A 24,885-nucleotide genomic window follows, 5' to 3' on the forward strand; every position below is an offset into this window, starting at 1 on the left:
TATCATTTCTCCCTTAGTCCTTTTTTTCACTAGACTAGACATAACCAATTCTTGCAAAATTAATCTGTTGCTAATGCTGCTTTATAAAATGCGGTGTCCATTGATGTTAATAATTAAATTTACATTTTTCCCATCATTTTGTGTACCCAGATGCAATTTGAGCCATGCACAATTTGCATACTGATTTAAATGTGCAAGTGATGCATTTTACTTCATTTATGTCAATTGACATAATTTGCAGCATGTGACATCAGTGCACAGTTGACACAGAATGATGTAACAAGGTAAATTATGTAAATATGGAGAGGAAATCCCCTTCCTTGAATGGTTTATTAAATCAAGGCCTTAAAATGTTGTTACAGAGAATAGCCATGGCATAAATTGGCAAAAATAACTTTAGATCACCATCTTCTACTTAACTGTTAATTGCAATGTTGTATCTGAATGCTTACATGTAGAATAGGTGTGCCAATTTAATGAGTACTCTGTGCTTCAGTACTTATCTTAAAGGGAATTAATTAAAGGGGCACACTAGCATACCAGCTCCTCTTCTTTGCAATAATTGGGGTAGTGAACATCAGCCAAAGGTGCTAATTAGCAATACAGTTAATTTATTTATGGTCAAATACCAAAATAATAATTAAAAAATCACATAAAACCAAAATAAATTAATACAACGAGAGACAAACAATTAATAAGATGCATAAAGAATCATGTTTAGTTCAGAGTAAATCAATAAATAAGCATTGCCAGTGTTAAACCCAGAGTCTTCTTATAGCAATTAAAATTTACGGCCCAAAATTTGGCAACCCTCCTAGAAATTGTAGAGGCTGATCTGGAGCAAGAAGAAAATGTTTGTCTGTTCTGGCCAAGTCAATGGCTGATTAGTAAATGTGTTATGAATTCAGAATACTCGGCTTGATACAGAGGGCAGCATAATATGCAATATCATGTCAATTATCTAACCCAGCAAAGAGAATGGAATTGGGTTACCCTTTCCTTACAAAGTCATGTTAAGCAGAACCTGCCACTCTGCTTGCTCTGATATGCAGGGTGGAAGGGATATTCATAAAATGGTAAAATGTAAAAGCCCTACCACAATGGCCACTATTAGAATAGCATGGGCTTTACTCCAACAACTTCATTGTACGAGATTGGAGACTTGCGTTTTGGCTTTTGGCTTTCTCAAGCATCACCAAGACCTGCATGAGATCATATTTTAGATCTGCACTTAAGCCCGTCTTCCCAAGGGAAACAAAACTATAAAACTCTCATTGGTGTAAGTGAATGTCACGAAAGTAGATTAATAGATTCTGTAAAAAAAATTGTCCATCATTAATCTGAATTCCACATTTAATTTTTTGTTTTGTTTTGTTTTTGTTTTTTTCTGCTGTTTCAAGTGACAGCCAATAACATCTCAACTTTCTTTCCTGATTTCCAATATAGCCTGGTTAGTACATTTCAAGGAGTGGTCAAATTATTTTGAATGTGAAAGTCCCAATTTCAACTTGGTTGCTGTAAATGCTCAGTATAATTAATCCGTGGGGACTTTGGCATACAGCTAAAATGAGTCCTTAACCATCTGTTCCAATTGCATAAAATTAGAGTCTCTCTCTTTTTTTTTTGCTGAGACAAAAGCAATAATACATTCCCCAATGGGTTGCCTTAAAGAAATAAATGTTAATTGAAGTGTTAATTGAAATGTTAATTTCAATTCAATCTTTCTTCCCGTTAATCAGGAGTGCATGTTGTTGCTTATATTTAGTACATTTTAACCATTGTATCTGTAAAATAATAAAATCAGGATAAAAATATAAATAAATAATATAATTAGAGTGGATTTTCCTCTTCACTGCACTAACCCTATGTACTTCTTCCCTTTGGATTTCATCTTTTTAATAAATAGAATTATTTTTTTAAAAAACAGGATGGAATGGTAGAAATTGAATTCTTTTTTTCTTTTTCTTTTTACATGATGTGGCCATTCCCCTTCTCCTATTCCAAATTCCAAATCCCATAGTAGAGTTGCTTGGAATTGAACATAGGCTTGTGGGGGTGGATTATATAGGATTAATATGTACAAATCTACTATGGGATTTGAAATTTGGAACAGGAGAAGGGGAATGGCCACATAATGTGGGGAGGGGGGAGAAGAAAGCAACACAAAAGGAAGCAAGTGCAGAAAGTGTATTTGGAACCCTAGTGGAACATATTTCCTGAGAATTAAAATCACAGCAGCGATACAGCGATGCTTCCTTTTTGGGGTGAATATCATAGAACATATAGAATAATAGAGTTGGAAGGGACCTTGGAGGTCTTCTAGTCCAACCCCCTACTCAAGCAGGAGACCCTATACATTTCAGACAAATGGTTGTTCAATCTCTTCTTGAAAGCCTCCAGTGATGGAGCACCCACAACTTCTGAAGGCAAGCCGTTCCATTGGTTACTTGTTTAGGAATTATCTCTTTAGTTCTAGGTTGCTTCTGTCCTTGATTAATTTCCATCCATTATTTCTCGCCTTATCCTTTTTTTTTCTTAATGCAAACATATGATCAGGGAATTAATGCAAGTGGAAGGCTAGGACTTCCAACAAATACGTAGAGTGAACAATAGCATCAATATAAGTCAGGAGACCTTTAAGAGAATTTGGGTAAAAAGATTTGAGCTCTCCGCTAAGGGTTAGAACAGGGGTCTGCAACCTTTACAACTTTAAGACTTGTGGACTTCAGCTCCCAGAATTCCTCAGCCAGCATAGCTGAAGTCCACAAGTCTTAAAGTTGTCAAGGTAGCAGACCCCTGGGTTAAAACATACTGCGTGAGCCTTTGAAAATCTCAGTCTTCCTCCAGCAGCTGCAACAACAGGCAACTGAGAACCCATCCAGGGATGGAAGTCAGTCAGAAATACTAGAGTTGTGCCCTAAACTGTGAGTGTAGCAATCCTGATCATCTCAAACCATTGGTTTCATCAGAATATATTAGTTTGGTAGGCAGGTACAAAAGAAAGACTGGTAATGATTGACAGATCGCAGGAATAATGTAACAAATCATGTGGCGACAATCCATTGTTATAGAAAACTAAAAAGTTTTGGAACTATGGAGGAATTTTGAATACAAGTGGAGCATCTTCACCAGGGTTTTCAAACACTCCTTCGGGATCCTGTACAATTGGCTTATATTCAATGGTGGAATTCAAATATGTGAACAACCAGTTCTCTTTGTGGATGCCGCTTCCAGAAGTCTATTCTGGGCCTGGGCAACAAAAAATTAGCTACCGGTTCTGCCGAAGTGATGCGAACTGGCTGAATCCCACCACTGCTTATATTGCGACCAACCACATATCTCCTAATCATTCTTTTTCCTCTCTCTCTCTCTCTCTCTCTAGGAAATGGAGGTCTAGTGAATTACAAAATCATCTCAGGATCTGAGGGCAAGTTTGAAATTGATGAGAGCACCGGCCTCATTACCACAATTGACTACTTGGACTACGAGACGAAAACGAGCTACCTAATGAATGTTTCTGCCACAGATCAAGCCCCGCCCCAAAACCAAGGATTCTGCAGTATTTATGTCAGTCTCCTTAACGAATTAGATGAGGCTGTGCAGTTCTCAAACATCACGTATGAAGCAACCATCACAGAGAATATCCCCTTGGGTTCTGAAGTGCTACGAGTCCAGGCCCAATCTATCGACAATCTTAACCAGATCACATACAAGTTTGACCCAAATACTAATCCTCAAGCTTTGTCTTTGTTCAAAATAAATGGAATCACTGTAAGTAATTTACTGGGGATATTTTTTTATCTGTGGGCATAACCTGACATTGTATATCCGTGACCTGTATGTTTTTATTTCTTTCTGGCAGGGTGTGATTAGCGTCAGAGGACAAGTGGATCGAGAGAAAGGAGACGTTTACACCTTAACTGTTGTGGCGGATGACGGAAGCCCTAAACTTGACTCAACAGTGGTGAGCTGATTTTGTTGTGTTCCTTTGTCTTTGTAATATGAGATGATGTGGGACTGACTATTCTTTCCAAGGTTGTGTTTTTGTTTTCCTTATGCTTAGCTAAAATTTCAGCCTACTGTTTTGAGGTTATTCATCCCCCAGAAATGGAAGGTTTCTGGTTTGTTTTGGAGATGGGAATAGAGTAAAAACTTTGAAGATTGTTTTGGGGAAATGTGTCTTAGTATATGCAAGATGGCTGGAATTTTTCATTTCTTTTTTCTTTCCATTTTAAAGCTCTTACACACAGTAGCAAGATTCTTTGTGGCTGTGTTTCCGAAGACACCAAATGTCTTTAGAGTCACACTCTGTTATGATAGATCAGGGGTGTGTCAAGCTCGCCATGTCACGTGACGTGTCATGACGTATTGTGACTTTTTTCCCATTGCCAGAGCTGGGGTGGGCGCAGTTTCGGCATGATGCATCCAGCCCGAGGGCCAGCAGTTTGACACCCCTGTGATAGATGTTTGGATTGTATAGCTAATATACCGCTCTATGCTGACACTGAAACATAATTAAAAATTCAAATCGTTAATCATGTTAGTACTTCTTTAAGATCCTAGTGAACAGAAGGATAATTGAGTTGAATTGTTTTCTGTAAAGTACTGATTGATTTACTTTCTTAATCATCCACATTTAATACTGGATTTACTTAGATTCATTTAGATCATTTTTTTCTGAACATCAAGATATGTGATTTTTATGAAATTATTCTACATTTAAAACATTTTAAAAGTAGTTTGTGTATTATCCAGATAATGTTCCAGGAGATTTTTGCTCACATATTTTATTCTTTCCTACAGATGCCTTATTCACATAATTTTTAGAACTCAAACTGACTTTTTCCTTCCCATTTAAGAAACCGCACAATCATGGACTAAAATTATTTTAGAGTCCTCTCTTCTGCATAAAAAACACAAGCTGGGCAATTTCCGTTTTCACATCACCCTTGTTTTCCTTTTTCTCCTTTTGTACTACTTTTGACTCAAAATGCGAGCATGTGCTACACGCTAAGTACAAATGCTGGTGTGGAGATGGGGGAGGGGAATATGTGCATGAATGGTACAATGGGAAGATGTAATCTAAGGCACAAATGAAGAGCAGTTTCCCATTTTGGATAGATAATACCAGAGAAACAAAGTTCATTATCTCTAATACATGGAAAATGCTAAGTGAAATTTGAGTAAGAAATGTATGAATAAATGACCAAGAAGACCACACCTATTAGATGATTAAGGAGAGATTGATAAAGCAACAACAAAGACTTAACTTTTTTTTTTACATTGTTCATTGAATCTATGTCTCTGGCCCATAATAATTTTTTCCCCAAAACTTTGAATTTATGTTTCCTATTTAAGGGGCAGAAATCTAATCCCTCTTTATTTCTTTTCTTCTCTGTGTCCATTTTTGTGCTTCCATCCAATAGAAGGTAGGAATATTTATTATAATGTTTTTATAGCATGCTGACTGGGGAATATGAATTAAAATCTACACATTGTAAAGCTGCCAAGGTTGAGAAATGCTGATTTTGGGCTATTCCTAGAAAGAAACTGAAAACTGAAAGTGGTCAATGGATTGCCTAAGATGTTATGTGTCTTCCAAGAGACTCCTGCTTCTACCAATTTCACATTCATTCAATTTTTAAGGTCACCTAATTGCCAAGCAATTCTGGCCAGTTTAAATAATTAAAAAATATCAATATATAAAAACTAAAGAATTAGAATAATAAAAGAATCCTGCCTTGGGAAGACAAGTTCCCTGAATGTAACGTTCTAGTGGGTGTATATACTATCCCTCTTGGCACAATGATTATGAGAAAAGCCAGGTCTTTAAGACCTTCTTAAAAGGAGAGATATGCTTTTTTTAGATAGTATATTATTTCTGTCCTTTCTTCTTTCTATTTCAAGATATGAAAAATGTAAGTGTTGGGATGGTTCATATGAGGAAAAAGATTTCAATATATAAGTGTAATTAACTCTAAGAAAACTTTAACAAGTAAAAAATGCTTTCTTTTGAATACTGTGGAGAAAATAAATTTACATGAGAATTCTAAAAACAGGATCTATAACAAGGTGATCTAGATGAAGTGGAGGATGTTCGTAGATAATTAATTGTTATTTTTCAAAAAAATACTAAGAAATTTACTAATTTAAGGTTCATAAAAGAGAATATTATTGGAAGAAGAGAAAATCAAGGAAAATTACTATGTGGAATATGGAACTATAACTATAACTTTTAGGGGGGTTTTAATTATATTTTAAAATTCGACAAATATTTAAATATTCCTTTTAATTAATTTTAAATTTGTATTGTTTTGTATGTATTTTAAATAGATTGTCAGCCGCCCTGAGTCCTACGGGAGAAGGGCGGGATATAAATCCAATAAATAAATAAATAAATAAATAAATAAAAATTAATTGTTATTGATTATTTGTAAATACAAACCTAGACAACATACTGTTTACCAAATATTAATGGTGATATGTAAAAAACCCCAATAAAAACATATTTTTTTTAAAAAGACCTTGGGTTGTGGTAGCTTCTGCTTCAAAGGACAAGGACAGTAACAGAAAAAACATTCCTTCTGGAACCCAAAAGATGTTATTGTTTTATTGATGGGACCTGGAATATGCAAACTTATCTCTCCAGTCTTATAATTTGGACAGAAATATAAGTAGTCCTTGACTTACAACCATACCATTTGAAGTTACAACGAATTACATGATTGTTTTTCACACTTACAACTGTTGCAGCATCCCCATGGTCCTGTGATCAGACACTTGGCATTATTTATGATGGTTGCAATGTCCCCAGGGACATTTGATCATGTTTTGTGACCTTCTGACAAGCAAAGCCAATGGAGAAGTCAGATTCACTTAACAACTGTGTTATCAACTTAACAACTATAGTGATTAACCATGGTGGCAAAAAAGATTGCAAAATGGAGCAAAACTCACTTCACAACTATCTTGCTTAGCAATGGAAAGTATTGTCTCAATTGTGGGTCGTAAGTCAGGATTACCTGTAATTAGAGGGAAGGAGTTCCCCTAATATTGAGGCCCTAAGCATGAATGAGTTTATAGAGGACCATCAAAACACTAAATTGCCCCTGGAAGAGTAGATCACTGCCAATGTTGATATGTACAGATATTAGATCATGGCTTGTACTGAGATACTACTTTTAGCAAGGAGAAAAAAAGGTTTGTCACAACCACATCCAGTGAAAGGAAGAGAAATGGATTCCGAACTTTTCTTCAGAAACCATCTATCTTGGATAATTCTACCTTTGAAACCTTTAGCCAGATAAAGTTTCGCAAATAGACCCATGTTCTCCTCTTTTGAGTAGAGTGTGTTTACAAGTGCAGTTATTTTTAGACATGACAGCATTTCCTTAACTACTGACCAAAAATTAGCTTAGATTGATTCTTAACTCATGTCTGTGGCTGCAATATATCCCTAACAGTTCTAACACTTTAGTGCAATTATTAAGAGACTGTTCACACTGTACAGTAAAAATATTGTGTTGCTGTGAAAGTTGATGAAGTCATTATTTATTTGATTTTCCAAGCATTACTGGACTCAATTAGTTTATATGATGGCACCAGTGAAGCAGGGTATGGGCCCTCCCTATTAAATGGGAAGTTTGTCCATTTGTGTGCTTATTAGCGGGATCCTTACAGTAGCATTAGCTGCAAATAACCAGCCTGCTCTCCTGCCCACTCTTGAAATAAAACCTTGCTAAAGCTAGAGTGAGTTTCCCAACTTAAACAAATATTAGATTTGGTTACTATTTTTTTCAGTCTTAAAAAAAATGGTCTTTCAAATAAGTGCTCCCTCCTTTGATGTAAGTGATGCCTTCAAACAATCCTAAAAGCATACTAATTTTGCTAGGACAGCTGTGTAAAAGTGCATGAAAAAGCGAAGTGTTACAATTTGATTTTTAGGAATGGTGGAAATTACAGATTCAGGAGACATGTTTGTAGATTTCAGGGGCAACTTCAGTTCTACTGTGGTATATACTGTAGAAGCTGGCTTTGAAAAGTCCGTTGTTAGCTTGCCATCATTTGTTTCTCTGTAATGTTTGCTTGCCTCCTGTCTACTAAAAGTATTATTCATACTCACCTCCACTTGGCAGGTCACCATCACTATATTCGATGAGAATGACAACAGCCCACAGTTTGACATTACTTCAGACTCTTCTGTGAGCATCTCAGAGGATAGCCCTGTAGGACGTCGAATTGCTCTGGTTTTGGCCAGAGATCCTGATGCAGGAAATAATGGACAGGTAGCTGTGACTACATCATTTCAAAGTATACAGTTCCTAAATTGTAGCAGAGGGTATTGAAATGTGATGTTTGTCCTTCACCCCCCCCCCACTTCTTTAATGTGTCGGGATTAGAAATAAAGGATGCTTAGTTTCTGCATTAATTAGATATACTGCCGTGTTTCCCCCAAAATTAGACCCAACTGGAAAATAAGCCCTAGCATGAATGCTTATAATATAAGACCCACCCCAAAACTAAGCCCCAGTTAAGATCATTAGCCAGACAGAAGTATTTAGTACCATATTTCTCTGAATATAAGACCTAACTGGAAAATAAACCTTAATGCGTCTTTTGGAGCAAAAATTAATATAAGGCCCTGTCTTATTTTCAGGGAAACATGGTATGTTGTTATCTCTGGTAACCCTTAATAGATTTTTGCTGATATGAGGACTGAAATGATGAGGTTTTATGAGTTCCTTTAAAGAAAAGGGATAGATACTAGAAGAATAAATTATTTGTTGTATTTTAGAATGCGATGAATTATAAAATTCTTATATTTGTGATGAACGGGGAATTCATTTTTATATATGTTTCTTTTTTTCTTTATTTTTAGGTTTTTTTATTTCCTATTTTTCTTTTTTCTCTTTTTTTCCTGTACATTTTCTTTTTATTCTGTTATTTTTTACTTTGTATTAGTTTTTATTGTTGTGAATTATTTTAATAAAATTACTGTAAAAAAGAGAGAAGAATTGGCTGAAAATAAAAAGTTCTTCTTTAAACTGCACTTTATATGAATTCAATAACCTTGGGTTTTTCAGCTCTGATAAACTTTATATAGAGTGCAGTTTCAAGAAGAACTTAATATTTGCAGCCAATTCAGAGATTTCTCCTGAGACCACATGAAATGCAAAAGGTCACAGACAAATATACTTGCTCCCATGGGCCTCACATTATTGGCACCAGAAGAGGATAATTTTTGTCCTGGACTGCTAATCCTCACCCTCCTCAAATATATAAGGCTGAAATGACAACTTTCTTTTTTGCTGGCCTAATAGATGTCTTCATCAACCCTGTTTCTTGGTTGGTCTGTTCTTCTTTTGAGGATACCATGTAGAAGTTGCTGCTGGCAAAAATAGTATTTAATATTTTTAGAGCTCAGCTGCAACCAGCACTGAATGAGTCACGCCCCATCTCATGAATTAGAATACCATGTGTTCTTCTTCCCTTTGGCTCTGTGTAACTTTTTAGTCTTAGAAACTAAGGTAGCTCAGGCTGTATGTCGCTTAAGCTGATGGGTAAGCCAGGTGGCTGTGAAATAACATAGGAAAAAACAGCATCGAAAACCATTTCCTCTGGTGCCCAGAAGCTGCTTAACAGCTGATGTAGGACAATGGACTTGAAAAAGCTGCAAAGAAAACCTCAGTTGAAGTTTTTTTCACCATTTCATCGCACCCAAAGGAACTCCTTTCAATATTAAACAGGAAGCACTTTGCATTTAAGGTGTGGCACGTTTCTTTCCTTTAATTTGCTACCTGAGGTAGCTGTGAACACCCGGGAGTTTCATTCTTAATGGGTAACATCTGCTTTCATAAGCTTCATTTTGAATTAGAGAATATCTACTGGTGATATTTATTCCAGAGACAAAGGGGGCATTCACAAGCTCACTTGTTATCTCTTTAGATCATTTACAAATTGGTTTTGCTTCACTAGTTTTTTATATTCACTTAGTCCAACTACCAAAGTTAATTTAGCTTCCTCTACTACACTTAGGTATTCAATATTGTTTTTCTTTTTTTAACAATACAATATTGTTTTACAAAACCAGTCTTTATTTTTAATTGTGTACATACACACATCCAGTAACTCCAGGAGAAAACTTCTTGTCTAAGGGTTAGAAGCATCATTGAGGACAGAACCTAACTTGCCATCCCATAAAAGAAAAAAAAAACCCAATATAAATAAATATACATTTTGTTACCTTCTGTCGAATAGACTGATTCTCTTCACTTCCTCCCTTCTTCTACCCTTTCACCATATTTATTATTATTTTTATGCAGGTTGTTTTTTCTCTAGTATCGGGAAATATAGGCAGGGCTTTTGAAATTCGTACAACCAACAGCACCTATGGAGAAGTGTTTGTGGCAAGGCCGTTGGACCGGGAGCTGATAGAACGCTACACCTTACAGGTAACAGGGAGTGATGGTTGTCCAAGTTTTATACTGTGCAGTACAAGTAATACTTCACCTATAACCATAATGGAGTCTGCCCAACATGCCTGTTAAGTGGTGTTGATCATAAAATGTATCACCCATGTGACTAACCCAATTTTATCACCTTTTTTGTTAAGCAAATGTGGCAGTTGTAAAGCAAACATGGTTAAGTGAACCTATCATTCATTATAGGCCAGTTCTACTGGAAACCAGAAGTAAATGTGAATTTTTGACAAAAAAAATGCCATAAAAAGTAGTCACATGAACATGTGATGACTCCCCCGGATGCTTCCCCAAATATCTTTTCAGATGTCAGCTCGGGGGAGGATGAACCAGATCCTGGCATGTCAGGAGTTGAGTTGATTGATGGCTCCGAGCAGCCATCTGAGAATGATTTGGCTGAAGCACAGCTGCAGCAAGACAGCCCTGAGACATTAGATAGAGCAGGGGTCCCCAACCCCTGGTCCGTGGACCAGTACCCGGCTCCGGCATGCCAGCAACCAGGCCGCACAAACAAGCAAAGCCCTATCTGTGAAATGCAGACAGCACACAAAACCACACACCCTCCAGTCCGCAGAAAAATCTCTCTACATGGAACCGGTCCCTGGTGCCCAAAAGGTTGGGGACCTCTGAGATAGGAAAAGCAAGCAACTGCAGCTGGTCAGGGATGAGGAAGAGGAAGTGCCTTCAAAACCTGATCCAAGAACATATAGTGCAGAGAAAAGGCAGGAGCAGAGAAGGTCAACCAGATTACTCATGAGGAGAAAGCCTCGCTCTTCTTGATGGGCTGCACTGAAAACTGGCTATTTAGCATAGCAGACAGATGGAGGCAATGCTGGGAATAACATGTTTGTTTTCTAGTTGTATGTTTTCCGGTCATTGTGATTCCTGCCTTGGTTTGGAAATCCTTGCCTTGGAAATCCTGGACCATGAACTCTCTTGTGTTGTGTATTTAAGTTTGCCTGGTGGATTTATTTTGATTGGGAAACTTTCAAGTGCCTTGTGGACTCATTGACCATTGCTCTGTGGACTAGCACTGATTTGCTTGTGGCTGGATTTAATTGGGATCGTTCTGGGGTCTTGGTGAAGGGAATTGCTGGGGAATATTAATAAACTCACTTAACCACAGTTATGTGTGTGAATGAGAGGGATAGCACACCATACATCAGTGGTCTTCAAACTTGGCAACTTTAAGACTTGTGGACTTCAACTCCCAGAATTCCTCAGCCAGCTGGCTGAGGAATTCTGGGAGTTGAAGTCCACAAGTCTTAAAGTTGCCAAGTTTGAAGACCTCTGCCATAGGTTACTAAATGGCCATAAATGCAGGCCAGTAAGTACCCCTGGCGAAGTTTGTCATAGCTTCAAACAGTTGTTAAGTGACCAATTGTAAGTTGAAGACTATCTGTAATGTCTTTTGTGGTGTTTATGTAAATAGTTGGGCCTGAGTATGATAGGCCAGCTCTCTTGTTCTTTAGACCTTCTGTAACCCCAAGTGTGCCATCTATATATAACTGAATTATTTTGGTTGTATATTTCATATTCTTATATAAGGACAACCTGAATTACAGTGTGGAATACACCTTTCATGATGCAGTTGTGTTTTTTTTTTTCTAACTCGATGTCCAGCAGAAATTCTAGAAACCATGATCTTGTATCAAACTTCTGCTCCAAATTAGAATTTGTAGAATGAAAAATCTTATCTGTGGTCTAGTGAACTCATGGCTCCTTTTTGAGGAGCAGTTACAGACATGGCCAGGAACACCTTTGCACATATCTTATGTGCCAGTTGTGCCTATTTCTAGATTGGGAAGTGCTATTTATGGTTGCTCATGCATTAGCTACTTCCTAAATAGGGGGCTACCCTTGAAGAGTATTCAGAAGCTTCACTTGGTCCAGAATGTAGTAGCACATCCAGTATTGATCACACTATGGCATGTCCATCTAACATACTGCTAGGTGACCTACACTGATTCCTACTGGATCTCGATTAATCTGCTGCTTCACCTTTAATACACTACGTAGCACAAAAGCAAGTTACATGTGGGATGATGTATCCCAGGTGGTTTCTGCCATGCCACCAGATTTGGCAATGTCACCTGGAAGAACTTAGGCGTGTCTTCTCTGTCATCATGAATGCTTTACGGCAGGGATTCCTAACCTCCGAGCCACAGCCCACTTGGAACCGGGCCACAGAAGCAGGCAAGCATGCATGCGCAGGTCCATTTGCGCAGTCAGTGGGCGCAAATGCACACCAATCATGCAAATGGAGCTGTGTGCGCATGCAGGCTCCCCCACTGCTCATATGGAACCATCCCTTCTCCCCGTCCCCCTGCTGGTCCGCAAAGCTCAAAGATTGGAGCCCGCTGCTTCAGAGATTTGGATGGCCCCCAACCTGCTGGCCTTTCAAAGGCCCATGAAGGACACTGGGGCTATTAGTGAAGCCTAGCATGTACATTATTATATGGATAGGGAGATTTTCACAAGAGCTTTGATTTTAACTGATTCCAAATGTTTACTATGTTTTTATCTTTTGCTCACTATTGCTTGGTTAACCATTAGTGGCCATGTAAATAAACCATCTTCAGTTCTTGAATAAAGCAGAATTTATTAAAAAGCTAATAAAAGACAAAAATGCATATTTTTTCTAAAGGGAAGGAGGTGTTAGATCCTGGCACTAACCCAAGTGCTGCTACACAGTGAATGTGAGAAGAAGGACTAATGAGCTGGAATATATGCAGTGAAGAAAGGAGAAAGGCAATCAAGGAGGAGGGGTTTCCTGTCTTAGTCCAAGGTGAATTGAGAAGGGGAAGTTATAGTTGTGTTTCAGTATAAAAGCAGATGGGTGAATCAAGTGGTCCAAAGCCATTGTGGGCTCTCTGTTTGGCAGGAAGATAGAATGGTGGAGTGAAAAGTGTGGCACACAATTGGAAGCTTCAGAAATGCATTTACTGGGTCGACAATCAGGATAAGCCATCAGATTTAAAGTACTAGAACATCAAGACATAAGACTCTGGATTTTGGACTCTGAAATTTAGGGAGACACAGACCAATGACATATCTAGTTCAGAATTTTAGGCCTACAGCAGCTAACAGATGTTTCCAGAAAGTCCACAAGCAGAACATGAGGACAATTTTTATGCAGAAGCTTTGCGCTAAAATCCCTCCTGTGTTTTAGCTATGTGATATATGAGGGAATTAATACATTTCCTTGCAGGCATTTTTTTTGTCCCTTCTTTCCTTTTCTTCCAGTTTTATTATGTCCTGCTTGAAATGCTGTTCAAAACTGTGTTTTGATATTCTAAGAATGATCATGATGCTGTTTGATGTGTGCAATGCTATTTTCAATTGTTTTCTTAATATTCAGCAAAGTTTTCTATCATTATCTATCTATCATCTATCATTTTCTAGCTATCTTCTAGCTAGCTATCTTCTACTTTTTCATCCTCTAGCTATTTTCTATCTTTCTATCATCTAGCTAGCTATCTTCTATCTGTCTTTTATCTACTATCTATCTAGTGATTGATCAATTCTATAATCTGCTAGCTAGCTGGCTAGCTAGCAATCATCTATCTTCTATCAGTGACATACTAGCTTGTTTCAGTAAAGGAAATATTTCTGCTCTTGTGCACAAATACTGTAATGTACTCTTGTTCTGAGCTGCTAGCTCTGCCGAACATAATAGCATGATCAAATCTGTAAAGCAACATCCATGTGAGTCCAGATGAGTCTCATCTTCCTTTCAGATTCAAGCAGCAGACCGAGGTGTCCCAGCTCACAGGAAAGAGCACACTTTAAGGGTCAATATCCTGGATGTTAATGATAATTCTCCAGTCATTATCAACCAATATGGATACAATGTTAGCATTAACGAGGTAAGAAGGTCTTCTGGTTGCTGGTTTTCTACACATGGCCTTGTCTCTAATGAAAATTGCTCATGCAGAAAAAGGAACTGGGTCTAACTTCAGTGCAACCATTTTTGCTTGTTTGTACAGTATGTAAGCATTTGAGAATATTCTTCTCTTAAAGGCATTGTAGCCAACAGTTTCCTAGAAAGACAACTGAATATAATGCGAGCTAAATAAAAGCAAAACAAGGGATATCAACATCTGGTGCACCAATTTTCATAGTTTATCTTCTGATATAAAGATAGCACAGAAGGAGAGCTGGATCAATAGAAATGGGAGCTCTGAAGTCTGAGTCACTGAACCTAGAAGTTTTAATGCCAAATATCCCTTAGTAGCCTAAATTTGATTTGACTGCTACAGACTTTCAGAGTGCCCAGAATAAAAACTCATGTCATACTTAGGAAAGATCTCTGAAGAATTCTGAAACAAGCAAAAAGTTATAATAATTTCTAAATTACTATTAGAACAAGGATCTTCAAACTTGACAACTTTAAGACTTATGCAGGAGTTGGCTGTCTAGGGAATTCTGGGAGTTGAAGGCCAAAAGTCTTAAAGTTGCCAAGTGGGGAGACCCTTGACTTAGAAGAAGCCTAGACAAAATTCATTCATTATTCAGAGCCCAAAATGATGCAGATTAGATTTTTTTCAATTTATCTACAGCCCTGAAGATTGATCTCTCTCCCTCCTTTTTGAGGAGCAATTTTTGCTTTTCAAATGTTTAACGATTTCTTTCTGGTTAATTTTGCATTGACTTCTCCTAGTATAATATTGTTCTAACCAAAATCGATTGCACTGTTTCTATAGCTCCATCATATATTAGATGACCTAGCATACTTACTATCCCTTTGCATATTTGAGACAATCTACTATGAAATGTTCCCATTCAAGACCCATTTAAAGAAATAAGATTTGTCTAAGAACAGTCCTGTTCTTGCTATAATCCCCTTTCTACTCCCTGGAAAATGTGCATAAAAGACTTGGGAAATGCCACTCTTTGGATAAACCAGACAAATTTAATTTACTCTAATTATAGCTTGTAAGGATACACCTTTGTAGCAGGTGTATTCTGTAATAGAGACCTATCAACAGGATGTGTATAATGAAGCAATAAAATGTGATGAAAAAGACAAATTCGAATTACTGTTGGAAGTTGAAATGGGGATCACTTGATCCTAGGATACTGGAACTATCATAAATACATGCTGGTTGCAAAGCACTTGAAATTTTATCACATGACCATGGGGATGCTGCAATAATGCAAGGATTGGTCATGTCACTTTTTTTCAGTGCTTTTGTAACTTTGAACAGTCGCTAAATGAATGGTTGTAAATTGAGGACCACTTGTGTTAGCCTTTGTCAAACCGGTCAGGCTCAAAAGACCAGATCCACATGTGAAGATTCAATTAAACTGATTTATTGCTACACAGCCTATACCAGGAGTCTTCAAACTTGGCCCTTTTATGACTTGTGGACTTCAACTCCCAGAATTCCTCAGCCAAGCACGCTGGCTGAGGAATTCTGGGAGTTGAAGTCCACAAGTCATAAAAGGGCCAAGTTTGAAGACCCCTGGCCTATGTACAAGAGTCTTCTCAGTTAACAGCCAGCACCTGCTGAGAGTTAGATAAGGTCAATAGCATTCAAGGAGGATTGTGACTAGGTAGGGACTCTAGGCCAGGGGTCTCCAAACCAGGCCACTTTAAGACTTGTGGACTTCAACTCCCAGAATTCCTCAGGTTGAGGAATTCTGGGAGTTGACTCCACAAGTCTTAAAGTAGCCAATTTGGAGAGCACTGCTCTAGGCTGATACCTCTTTTCCTTCCATCCCCAGGTTCTGCCATTCCTTCTCCACAAACCCTAGGTTTGAATTTAGTGTAAATTCCAGTGTTACTTCTTCTGGGGCCTAATTTTCTTTCTCCCAATCCCTCTGTCTAATATTTGCACAGAACGTGGGTGGAGGGACTGCTGTGGCTCAGGTACGAGCAACCGACAGGGACAGTGGCCTCAATAGTGCCCTCTCCTACTACATTGTCCATGGCAATGAAGAATTGACCTTCCGCATGGATAGAGTGACTGGAGAAATCGCCACCCGCCCTTCCCCTCCGGACCGTGAACGACAACATTTCTATCAGCTGGTGGTTACTGTGGAGGATGAAGGCAACCCAGCCCTCTCGGTAGGCAATGGCTATATGAAATTTACACTCACTGTAGGAACTGACAGTGCCGTTGGGAACTGTTGAAAGCACTAGTTACTGGGTCATAAAAAATAAGGACATTTTGCTTAGTCCAATCTACTACTGAAACCGGAAACTTATTTAGAAAATGCTAGGTTAATATCTTTAATCCGTACTTAAGCTTAAGAGCTTCTGTGTTACTTCTTATACCTTCTTGTAAGCTTAAGAATTTGCATCTTCTTTATAAAATGTGCATTGCTTGTGTAAAACTTGTGATGCTTGCTGAATCTTAAAGATAACTTTGGGGGCAAAAGTTGTGTATTGTTTGCTCAAAGAAGTTTCAAATCCTTAGCTTGGTTCCCAGCTTCAGGCTATCATAGGATAGCATAATTGGAGATATGTAATGAAAACAGTGATTGATTGGATTTACAAAAGTAACTGTTTAATTGTAATGTGGGGGTTATCATTGAGTCAGGTTTATGCACAGAATATGTGTTGTGTGACCTGAAACTGCAGTTAGGTTTCATCTCAACGTTAGTTCTTGGTGTTGTTTCATTTCTACCCAAGCTTCATCCTCTTATTTTCTTGTTTTCATTTAGTACTGAAAATACAAGCTCAACTGTTCCATATAGAATATATAGTATAGAATAATATGCAGTCCTTCACACACTTATATAGGTGGCTTAGTTTACTTTTTTACCAGGAAGTGAGTGAGTTTGGCCTTGCAGATTTCCAGTGGATGGTTTAGATGGAGTCCCAAAACAGAATGAAATAATCATTTTCTCAGGGGTAGTGTCTGCATCGCCTTAATTCCATGAACTTTTGGTTAAATTCAAGTTTCAATAATGTCATCTATATTGGTGTTTTGTAAAATGTACTTTTGCATTACTTAAAAACAGGAAAAGGGTTCTTTAGCATGCTTATTCAGATGATAGGGAGGTAAAGGTATACCTGGTGCAAATTGAAGATTAAAATATGCATGTAAAGTTTTTTTATGTTGGCTTTTCATTTCCTGATATTTTCTGACACCTCCTCACTATTTAATTCTCATAAGAGGGTAAAGCATCCTTGTATGCATTACCAACATTCAAGACCAAATATGTATATAAATCATATGGAAAGAATCAAGCATCTCTCAGCTGTTTCCTTTTTTCCCTTCCCTTCATTACTTCAATATTTCTGTACTGCAAACTCCAAAGAACTTCTGAGCATTGAGAATGCAGATTTAATATTTTCAATCCAGTTTTAAATACTCCTGTGATCAATTCTACCTCCAGAGTTGTGCTAGCTCAGTTCAACTCATTGCAAGCTTGCTGGAAGTAAATCTTAACAAGTTCAATAGTGCATATTCCTTGCATTTTTAGCACAAATTAAAATATATAATTACCAGTGTCGAACTATATGTTGTTTTTGTGAGCCCAGTAGAACTATCATTTGAATATGGAATTAACTATTTGGAACATACTAACATTATGCTAATGCATTGTGGGAATTTATACATCTCAGAATCTGCCACATTAGCTTTCTGCTATTTGTTTACAAGCATCACAGTTAAATAATTTCTTTTGATGGAAGAGCTATTATAATTCTTGGCTTCTTCTTGGTCTACTTAAATATTGAATTCAAAATAGGCAGCAGATACATTATATCTAATTCTTTATTTAATAACTTTTGAAGATCCTAAACATTAGTAAATTTGCACTGTTGAATTCAATGAGATCTACAGAATGTATTTATTTTTAACTATTTGGGTTTTTATTTGTGGTAGGTATAATGATTGTAATTTGAACTTGGGGGATAACTGATTTTTTTCACTGTGGATGTTTTAATTTCATGTTGCTGTTAGATTTATTATCTTTGTTTTATATTGTATTTGTATAGTTACAATACAGTGCACTTTTTTTAAATTTTACAAGCCATCATGGGTTTGCAATAAATACAGGAAATTGTATTTATATATTTACACTACACCGCAGATTTTTTCAGTTTTGCAAGCCATCATTTGCAATAAATACAAGAAATTACTTATAGTACTCCATTTATTGTAAATTTTATAAGATAAGTCATAGCATATATCCTTCTTTTACTGTATTGTCTCAATCTAATTATTACACTAAGAACCCTGATTATACTTTCCTACAATTTTTAATTTTCCTAATGCCACTGCACACTCCGAGAATGTTTACTCTGTATTTTTTATATTGATTGCAGACAAATAATCTACCCATATCTGATTTTCATCCTTACTCCCCAAAGTATATTTGTTATGAATGGCAACCCAAAGGGGAAGAAATGAACAGGAATAAGTTTGTTTGTAAAATGGCTGACACTGAAACCCTGAAAGTTGATTTAAATCTTACATTAAACGTTACATTAAATTTCAAAATAGGAAACAAAATTTATTTTTTCTAATTTATTGGTAAACTATTGGCTGCCCATCTTACCTCAGGGCAATTTTGTGCAGCTTATAATCATAGAAGATAAAAACTGTATAAGCTAAAAGACATAAAAATATATAAAGCTAAACAGTGCAGCCCAATTAAAGATGAGGAGGGTGAGAGCAGGATGGGGGGGGAACTGGGATCTCCAGTATGATGCTTCCCCCATTAGAGCCCCAAGCCAATTGGCAGAGCTAGGACTTTGGGCTCTTATGGAAGTTTGGGAGGGAATGGAGCTGACTTCACTCCAGGGGGGAAAGATGTTCCAGAGGGCAAGTGCAATGGCAGAGAAGGCCCTTCTCCTGGACCCAGCTAGCCAGAATATTCAAAAGATTGACAGGGTCTGCAGCATACCTCCCCTCCCAGTATGGGTGGGGTGGGCCAAGCCCACTAAGATGAGACAGTCTGTCAAGTAGCCTGGAGCCCAAATTCACAAAGTATGGCCATTTGTATGGTCTCTGCCCCCTTATCTTTAGTGGTTTGATTATTGCTGAATAAATATATATTACATGCTGGCTGGAGAATTCTGGGAATTGAAGTCTACACATCTTAAAGTTGTCTTAAAGTTTGAAAAACACTGGTTTACAGCTACTGATGTGTCACTTTCTTACTGGAGATTTGTGGGTTATGACTGAGGAAATGGCTTTGGTCAAGAGTGCCAGTTACAAAATGTTTTTCATCATACAATGCTCACTTACTAAAAAGACTGTCATCTTTAACAGGTCATATCAAACTATTTTATGTTTCTACTATGAGCTGTAAAATCACTAAGATCTACTCTCTACTACTGGAGTCACTAAGCCTGTCTAGTAGTTCACATTCCATCTCCCAAAAGCATGTAAACCGGGGGAAACTCATGATTGTTTGAAGGGGTTGTAAATAAATGCTACTCTGGGCTCCTATACACCCAAAGTACCTTTTGGAGATTTGATCCAAAGCACTGCATAGCCTTAATAGTTTCTCTTATTCTGTGTCATATTTGATTTCTTCAGGTAGATACAGGTATGTAGGTCCAGCAGAGTAAATGAAAATATAGCATGCTCACTTTTTCCCCCTTCATCAAGTTCTCTTACTATATATAAAGAGGGGGATCAGAAACTTGAAGGTAACTGTATAGTAGTTTTAGCTGTTAGAAGTTAGGCCTTAACATAGTGTACAATTTATGCAACATATGTGTTAACTCAGAAGAAAACCATGGTGTCTAAATGAAATGTATCTAAAATACAAAGTATTTAGGATTGCAGCCTAATTTGTAAGACTACATGTCTCATGAAGATATTTCCCATGAAAAGGTTGGGAAGGAAGCCAGATTATTTTACATCAAGGCAGCATAAGACATATTTTTATTAATTTGATCACTTATGGCTAAGAGCACATGGATTCAGCTTGAATTTTTCTTTTTACTGAATATTGCTCTTTCCGTCACGAAAGAAAAATGGATCTTGTTATTTTTGTCACCAAGGAAAAATAATAGCCATATTAAATCTTTATTATATCAACTTATGAAAACAGAAAATAAAAAACAATGAACCTGTTCAGAGGGCAAGTCAGAAGAGTTTCTTGTACACATGGTAAGTAATCACCAAGCAGGAGGAAATAAGCATAACAACTTGAAAAGAATACAATTTCTTCATATAATTAATTAGCTAACCTCTTTTTTTTCCTTTAATTTTTGTTCTTAAGAGAAAATTTCTACTTAAACGGATCTTTAATGGTGAATAGCCCGAACACCTCATTTTTTTACTGGGTACATACAATTCAGGAATATTTCATGCATTCAGTAGGGATGAGTTTTAATAAAGTGTAGCTTGTCAGAGTACACATAACAACAGAAGACACTGCAGTAATTCTTTCAAAAACAGAAGAGTTCAAGAGAAAAATGAATCATACCTCACGAAAAAAGGAGAGAATTGGCCCTACCATTAAGCAATGTCAAGCAGCTGTCTATGAAACTGCTACAAATAGTTTACTATGTAATTTATCTTTGTTGTAATGTTATTGCCAGATAGGGATAAGGCACTTCTTAGGCATCAGTATAACTTGACTGATCTTGGCTGTTGAATGTTTATGAAATCCCTGACACACATTCTTTATAAGAGTTTCCTGTATTTAGAGTTGTGTTTCTCAATATCAGCAACTTGGTGGCATGATGGCTGGGGAATTCTGGGAATTAAAGTCCACAGGTTTTAAAGTTGCTGATGATGAAAAAGACTGATTTAGACTGAAGCTAAACAGAATGGCTACTCTCTTGTTTGGAAACTAGGATTAAACAACTCTAAATACTGATTGCTGTTGGACAATTTGTATCTCTGACAAAAATTACTTGTACTTTCTACCCTATTAAAGGCGTTGTTTTTCTCCAGGCAGCTTCATTTAAAGATATCAATATGAATTATATCAATGATACATAACTGGAAAGATCCTTCACTTAAATCATTTCCTCTGGCTACTTAGCCATAAACATTTACTAAGCACAAGACAAATTGTATCAAAATGACATACAATTATCATTTAAACAAAATGTACCAAATCTATAATGATCTTTAAAACTCTCTTTAAAACGTTTTTGAAACAGTTTGTAAAAGCAAACTGTTGTTCAGCAGAGCTAACTTGAAATCCACTTTTTATGTTCTAACATGATTATCCTTCATGGTGTCAACATGATCTTACTAATATTTATGTGTAAGATATGCAATTGAGAACCTTCATCTAGATTTCCTTAAGTCATTAGCAAATAAAAAGAGAGCAAAGAAAAGACTAGAATGAAATACAAAGATAGTTCATGTGGGTTCTGATCTTTTCAGGACAAGATACAAATAAAGCATCTTATCACTATGTTAAAACATGTGCAAACATACTGTCCTTCAAAGGATATATAAGCAAAGTAAAAAAAATATTGTTTCTGTTTCTATGGAACCAAGGCATTCTGAATGCAGAGCAAGGCTTTCGGTGGTGCTATTCACAATCCCTTATAGTTAAAAGACATGTAACATGGTCTTGTTCTAATTGATCCATACAACACATTAAAAACACGTTTCAGTAACTGTTCATAAAATGGTCAACAATTCAGTGAAGTAAAACAAAAAGCTTGCAGAATTCCAGGAGAGTAGAATATTTCCTTGTCGTCCATATTCTCCACACTGAATTGTTTCAGAAATCAGAGAACAGCAATAATATTGAAATATTAGGATAGTCAAAAAGCAACTCCCAAGACTTTAGACAACAGTCTTCTAAAAACTTCTCACATTTGTTTCCTTCTGTCTCTGTCTCTCTTTCTCCTTTAAAGGAGCAAATAGTAAGCCTTGTTCATATTGCTGTTAAAAATTCAGAATACAACAATCTTCCTTTGTTTGACTATTCCTTTGTTAAATTTGGTGAATCAGGAACAGGATCTGGAAAATATTAACCATATGAATTAATACATGCAACCTAGATTTTGTTGTGGTGTTAGTTATTTAAATGTGAAGACTGTTTAGCCCATTTCTTCCCACCTGACAATTAAAAGTAAAGGGGGAAACGGCACCAATAAATGGGAACAGTGGTCGTTTTCCCATTAAATGCCTCTGAAACCACAATCAGTCTACAGAATCCTTTGTCTGGTGTCCCCTGCAGCAGCAAAAGTAATACCATCTTCTGCTGGCTTAAAAACCAACCTATTTATCATAGTATAAGCTTTTATGAAATGACATCAGGTGCATTCTAAATTGCATTTTGAATTCAAAAAGATTGGACAACCATTGCTTGACATTGTATAAGGACTCTTGCCTCGGGCAGGGGGTTGGACTAGAAGACCTCCAAGGTCCCTTCCAACCCTATTATTCTATGTTGATATATAGCAAAGAAAGAGGACATTTATCTGTCAGTTCTGCATCAGTTGTGTGGAAGCTAGTCCACAAATATTGTTAACATAGAAAGTGCCACAAGAGTCATTATTGTTTTACTTGAAGCCAGTACTCTTGAAATTAAAAGAACCCTGGCAGCTGTAGCATTATCCTACAGAGAGGTTAAGAAACATCTCTAGGGGTACTAACATCTGAATGCTTCCTTTTTGCCAACACCAATGGAAATAATTTGGTTCCAATTTGCAGTCTAACTGAAGGTTTTTGCTCACAGCACAAACCCTTAGAGTAGAAGAATTATATTTCTGCAGTTGGGGGCACAAAACATTTAAGAAGATTTAGGACATTCTTCTACATATTCATCGTGTATGACTGTATTTTTTTTTATTTCAGACTATCTTTATTAAATTTCACAGTTGAACATTAAAATACAAATTAACATAAAAGGTAAAAGGAAAGGGAATTTGCTTCAAACAAATAATAAAAATGAGAGTTTTAGAAGATATAATAACAATGCACCAACCTTACTAATTTTAAACAAATACTAATCTTTAAAGTAAACTAAAATAGTAATAATCAATATTCTGAAAAAAACAATATTAATAACATATTCTTCTCTTAACTTTAATCCACTGCATAATAAATGGTCAAATGTAGAGCCATCTCTGCCCTCACCTTTGGAATATCTTGTCACCCCTGCCTCTCCCCCCCCCCAGTGAGATTGGCTCCCCACTCCTCCTGTCTCTGCCAGTTGGCCTGGGGCTCCAGTGGGGGAGCATCACACTGGAAGTGGTTGATAGGTTAATAATAGTTTATTAATAGTTAATAATCCTCCCCCCACTCATCCTATTGCCTCCCTCCCCATATTTTAGTTATAGCTGATAATTTGTATTTTTCCAGTATTTAATTCTTATTATATATTACTACATTCTTATATAGATGTAATATATTATTATATATAAAGTAAACCCTGCCATAGTGCAGGAATAACGCTAGGAAGAAGAAGATTCTTATGATATACATGTTTTTGTATAGTTTATTCGTTTTAACATTGTAAGCCACCCAGAGTCACTTTGTGTGAAGTGGGAGAAAGAAAGAAAGAAAGAAAGAAAGAAAGAAAGAAAGAAAGAAAGAAAGAAAGAAAGAAAGAAAGAAAGAAAGAAAGAAAGAAAGAAAGTTTTTCACCAACGGAAGAGACTCATGTAATTCGAGATATGTTTGCTGCTAGCAATTAGCCTGCACTCACCCTGCAATGAAATACTTACCAAGTGATGGGAAGAAACATTCTCCTGGGGCTGGAGGTGAGAGAGGGGTATTTGGCTCTGAAAGAAGGTGTCGATCTGACTCTGAAGCCTGTCGGCTGGCCATGAATGATAACTGTGGCCTGATCCTGGATTCTGAGTCTATGTCAGGGATAGCATCAAAGACGGGATTCTCAATGCCGTGGGTATTGCTGCAAAAGAAAGCACAGTTGGATAATCTCATCAGGCTCAAGTCCCATCCTTTTACATTCCTAGCATTCCAGTTCTCTTTAAAGCACAATGTCAGAAAACTATTGATATAAATATAAAAAAATATTTTTACTCTGTGCTATTGATAGGGAGACGGTGCAATATGAGATATGTTGAGGGATCAGAAAATGGGTGAGATAGAAACCAATTAAAAATCTGTTAGTATTTTTTTTTAAATAAATTTTTATTAATTTTTATAATTAAACAACAAAGATTATAAACGAAAAAGAAAAAATAATCCAAATCAATACATTTTCAGAGACGCTCGGTGGTCCCCGCCATGCCTCCACCCTCATCCACTTTCCTTTCCTTCCTCCCTCTGACCCCCAACTTCTCCACCTTCCTCCTTACCACCTATCTACATCCCCTCTCCTTTCTTACCACCTCTTCGAGTGCAATTTGGGATACCAGCCGAGCATCTCCTCTTATCAATACAATAAGTATTTATCTATAAAATGTAAATACATCAATTTTTATAATTCCCCTAATCCCCTACCCCCCCTGAGCTTCCCGGAACCCAATACAGGACTAACACTCACCCCATTC

General features: G+C 36.9%; 1 protein-coding gene across 1 annotated transcript in view; it reads left to right on the top strand.

The window, feature by feature from the left end:
- CDH23 (cadherin related 23) overlaps window positions 1-24,885 on the top strand; it is a gene marked incomplete at its 5' end in the record, with an annotated part of 322,097 nt that overhangs the window by 217,947 nt on the left and 79,265 nt on the right. Inside the window, 7 exons of the mRNA XM_015813612.1 lie at window positions 3,383-3,771; window positions 3,863-3,964; window positions 5,427-5,429; window positions 8,136-8,285; window positions 10,323-10,451; window positions 14,219-14,347; window positions 16,324-16,551. Of these exons, the coding sequence (XP_015669098.1) occupies window positions 3,383-3,771; window positions 3,863-3,964; window positions 5,427-5,429; window positions 8,136-8,285; window positions 10,323-10,451; window positions 14,219-14,347; window positions 16,324-16,551 (1,130 nt within the window). The remainder of the gene's footprint in view (window positions 1-3,382; window positions 3,772-3,862; window positions 3,965-5,426; window positions 5,430-8,135; window positions 8,286-10,322; window positions 10,452-14,218; window positions 14,348-16,323; window positions 16,552-24,885) is intronic.

Source organism: Protobothrops mucrosquamatus, unplaced genomic scaffold (assembly GCF_001527695.2).
Source record: "Protobothrops mucrosquamatus isolate PMUCROS unplaced genomic scaffold, P.Mucros_1.0 scaffold175, whole genome shotgun sequence".
In the NCBI taxonomy this organism is placed as follows: Eukaryota; Metazoa; Chordata; class Lepidosauria; order Squamata; family Viperidae; genus Protobothrops; species Protobothrops mucrosquamatus.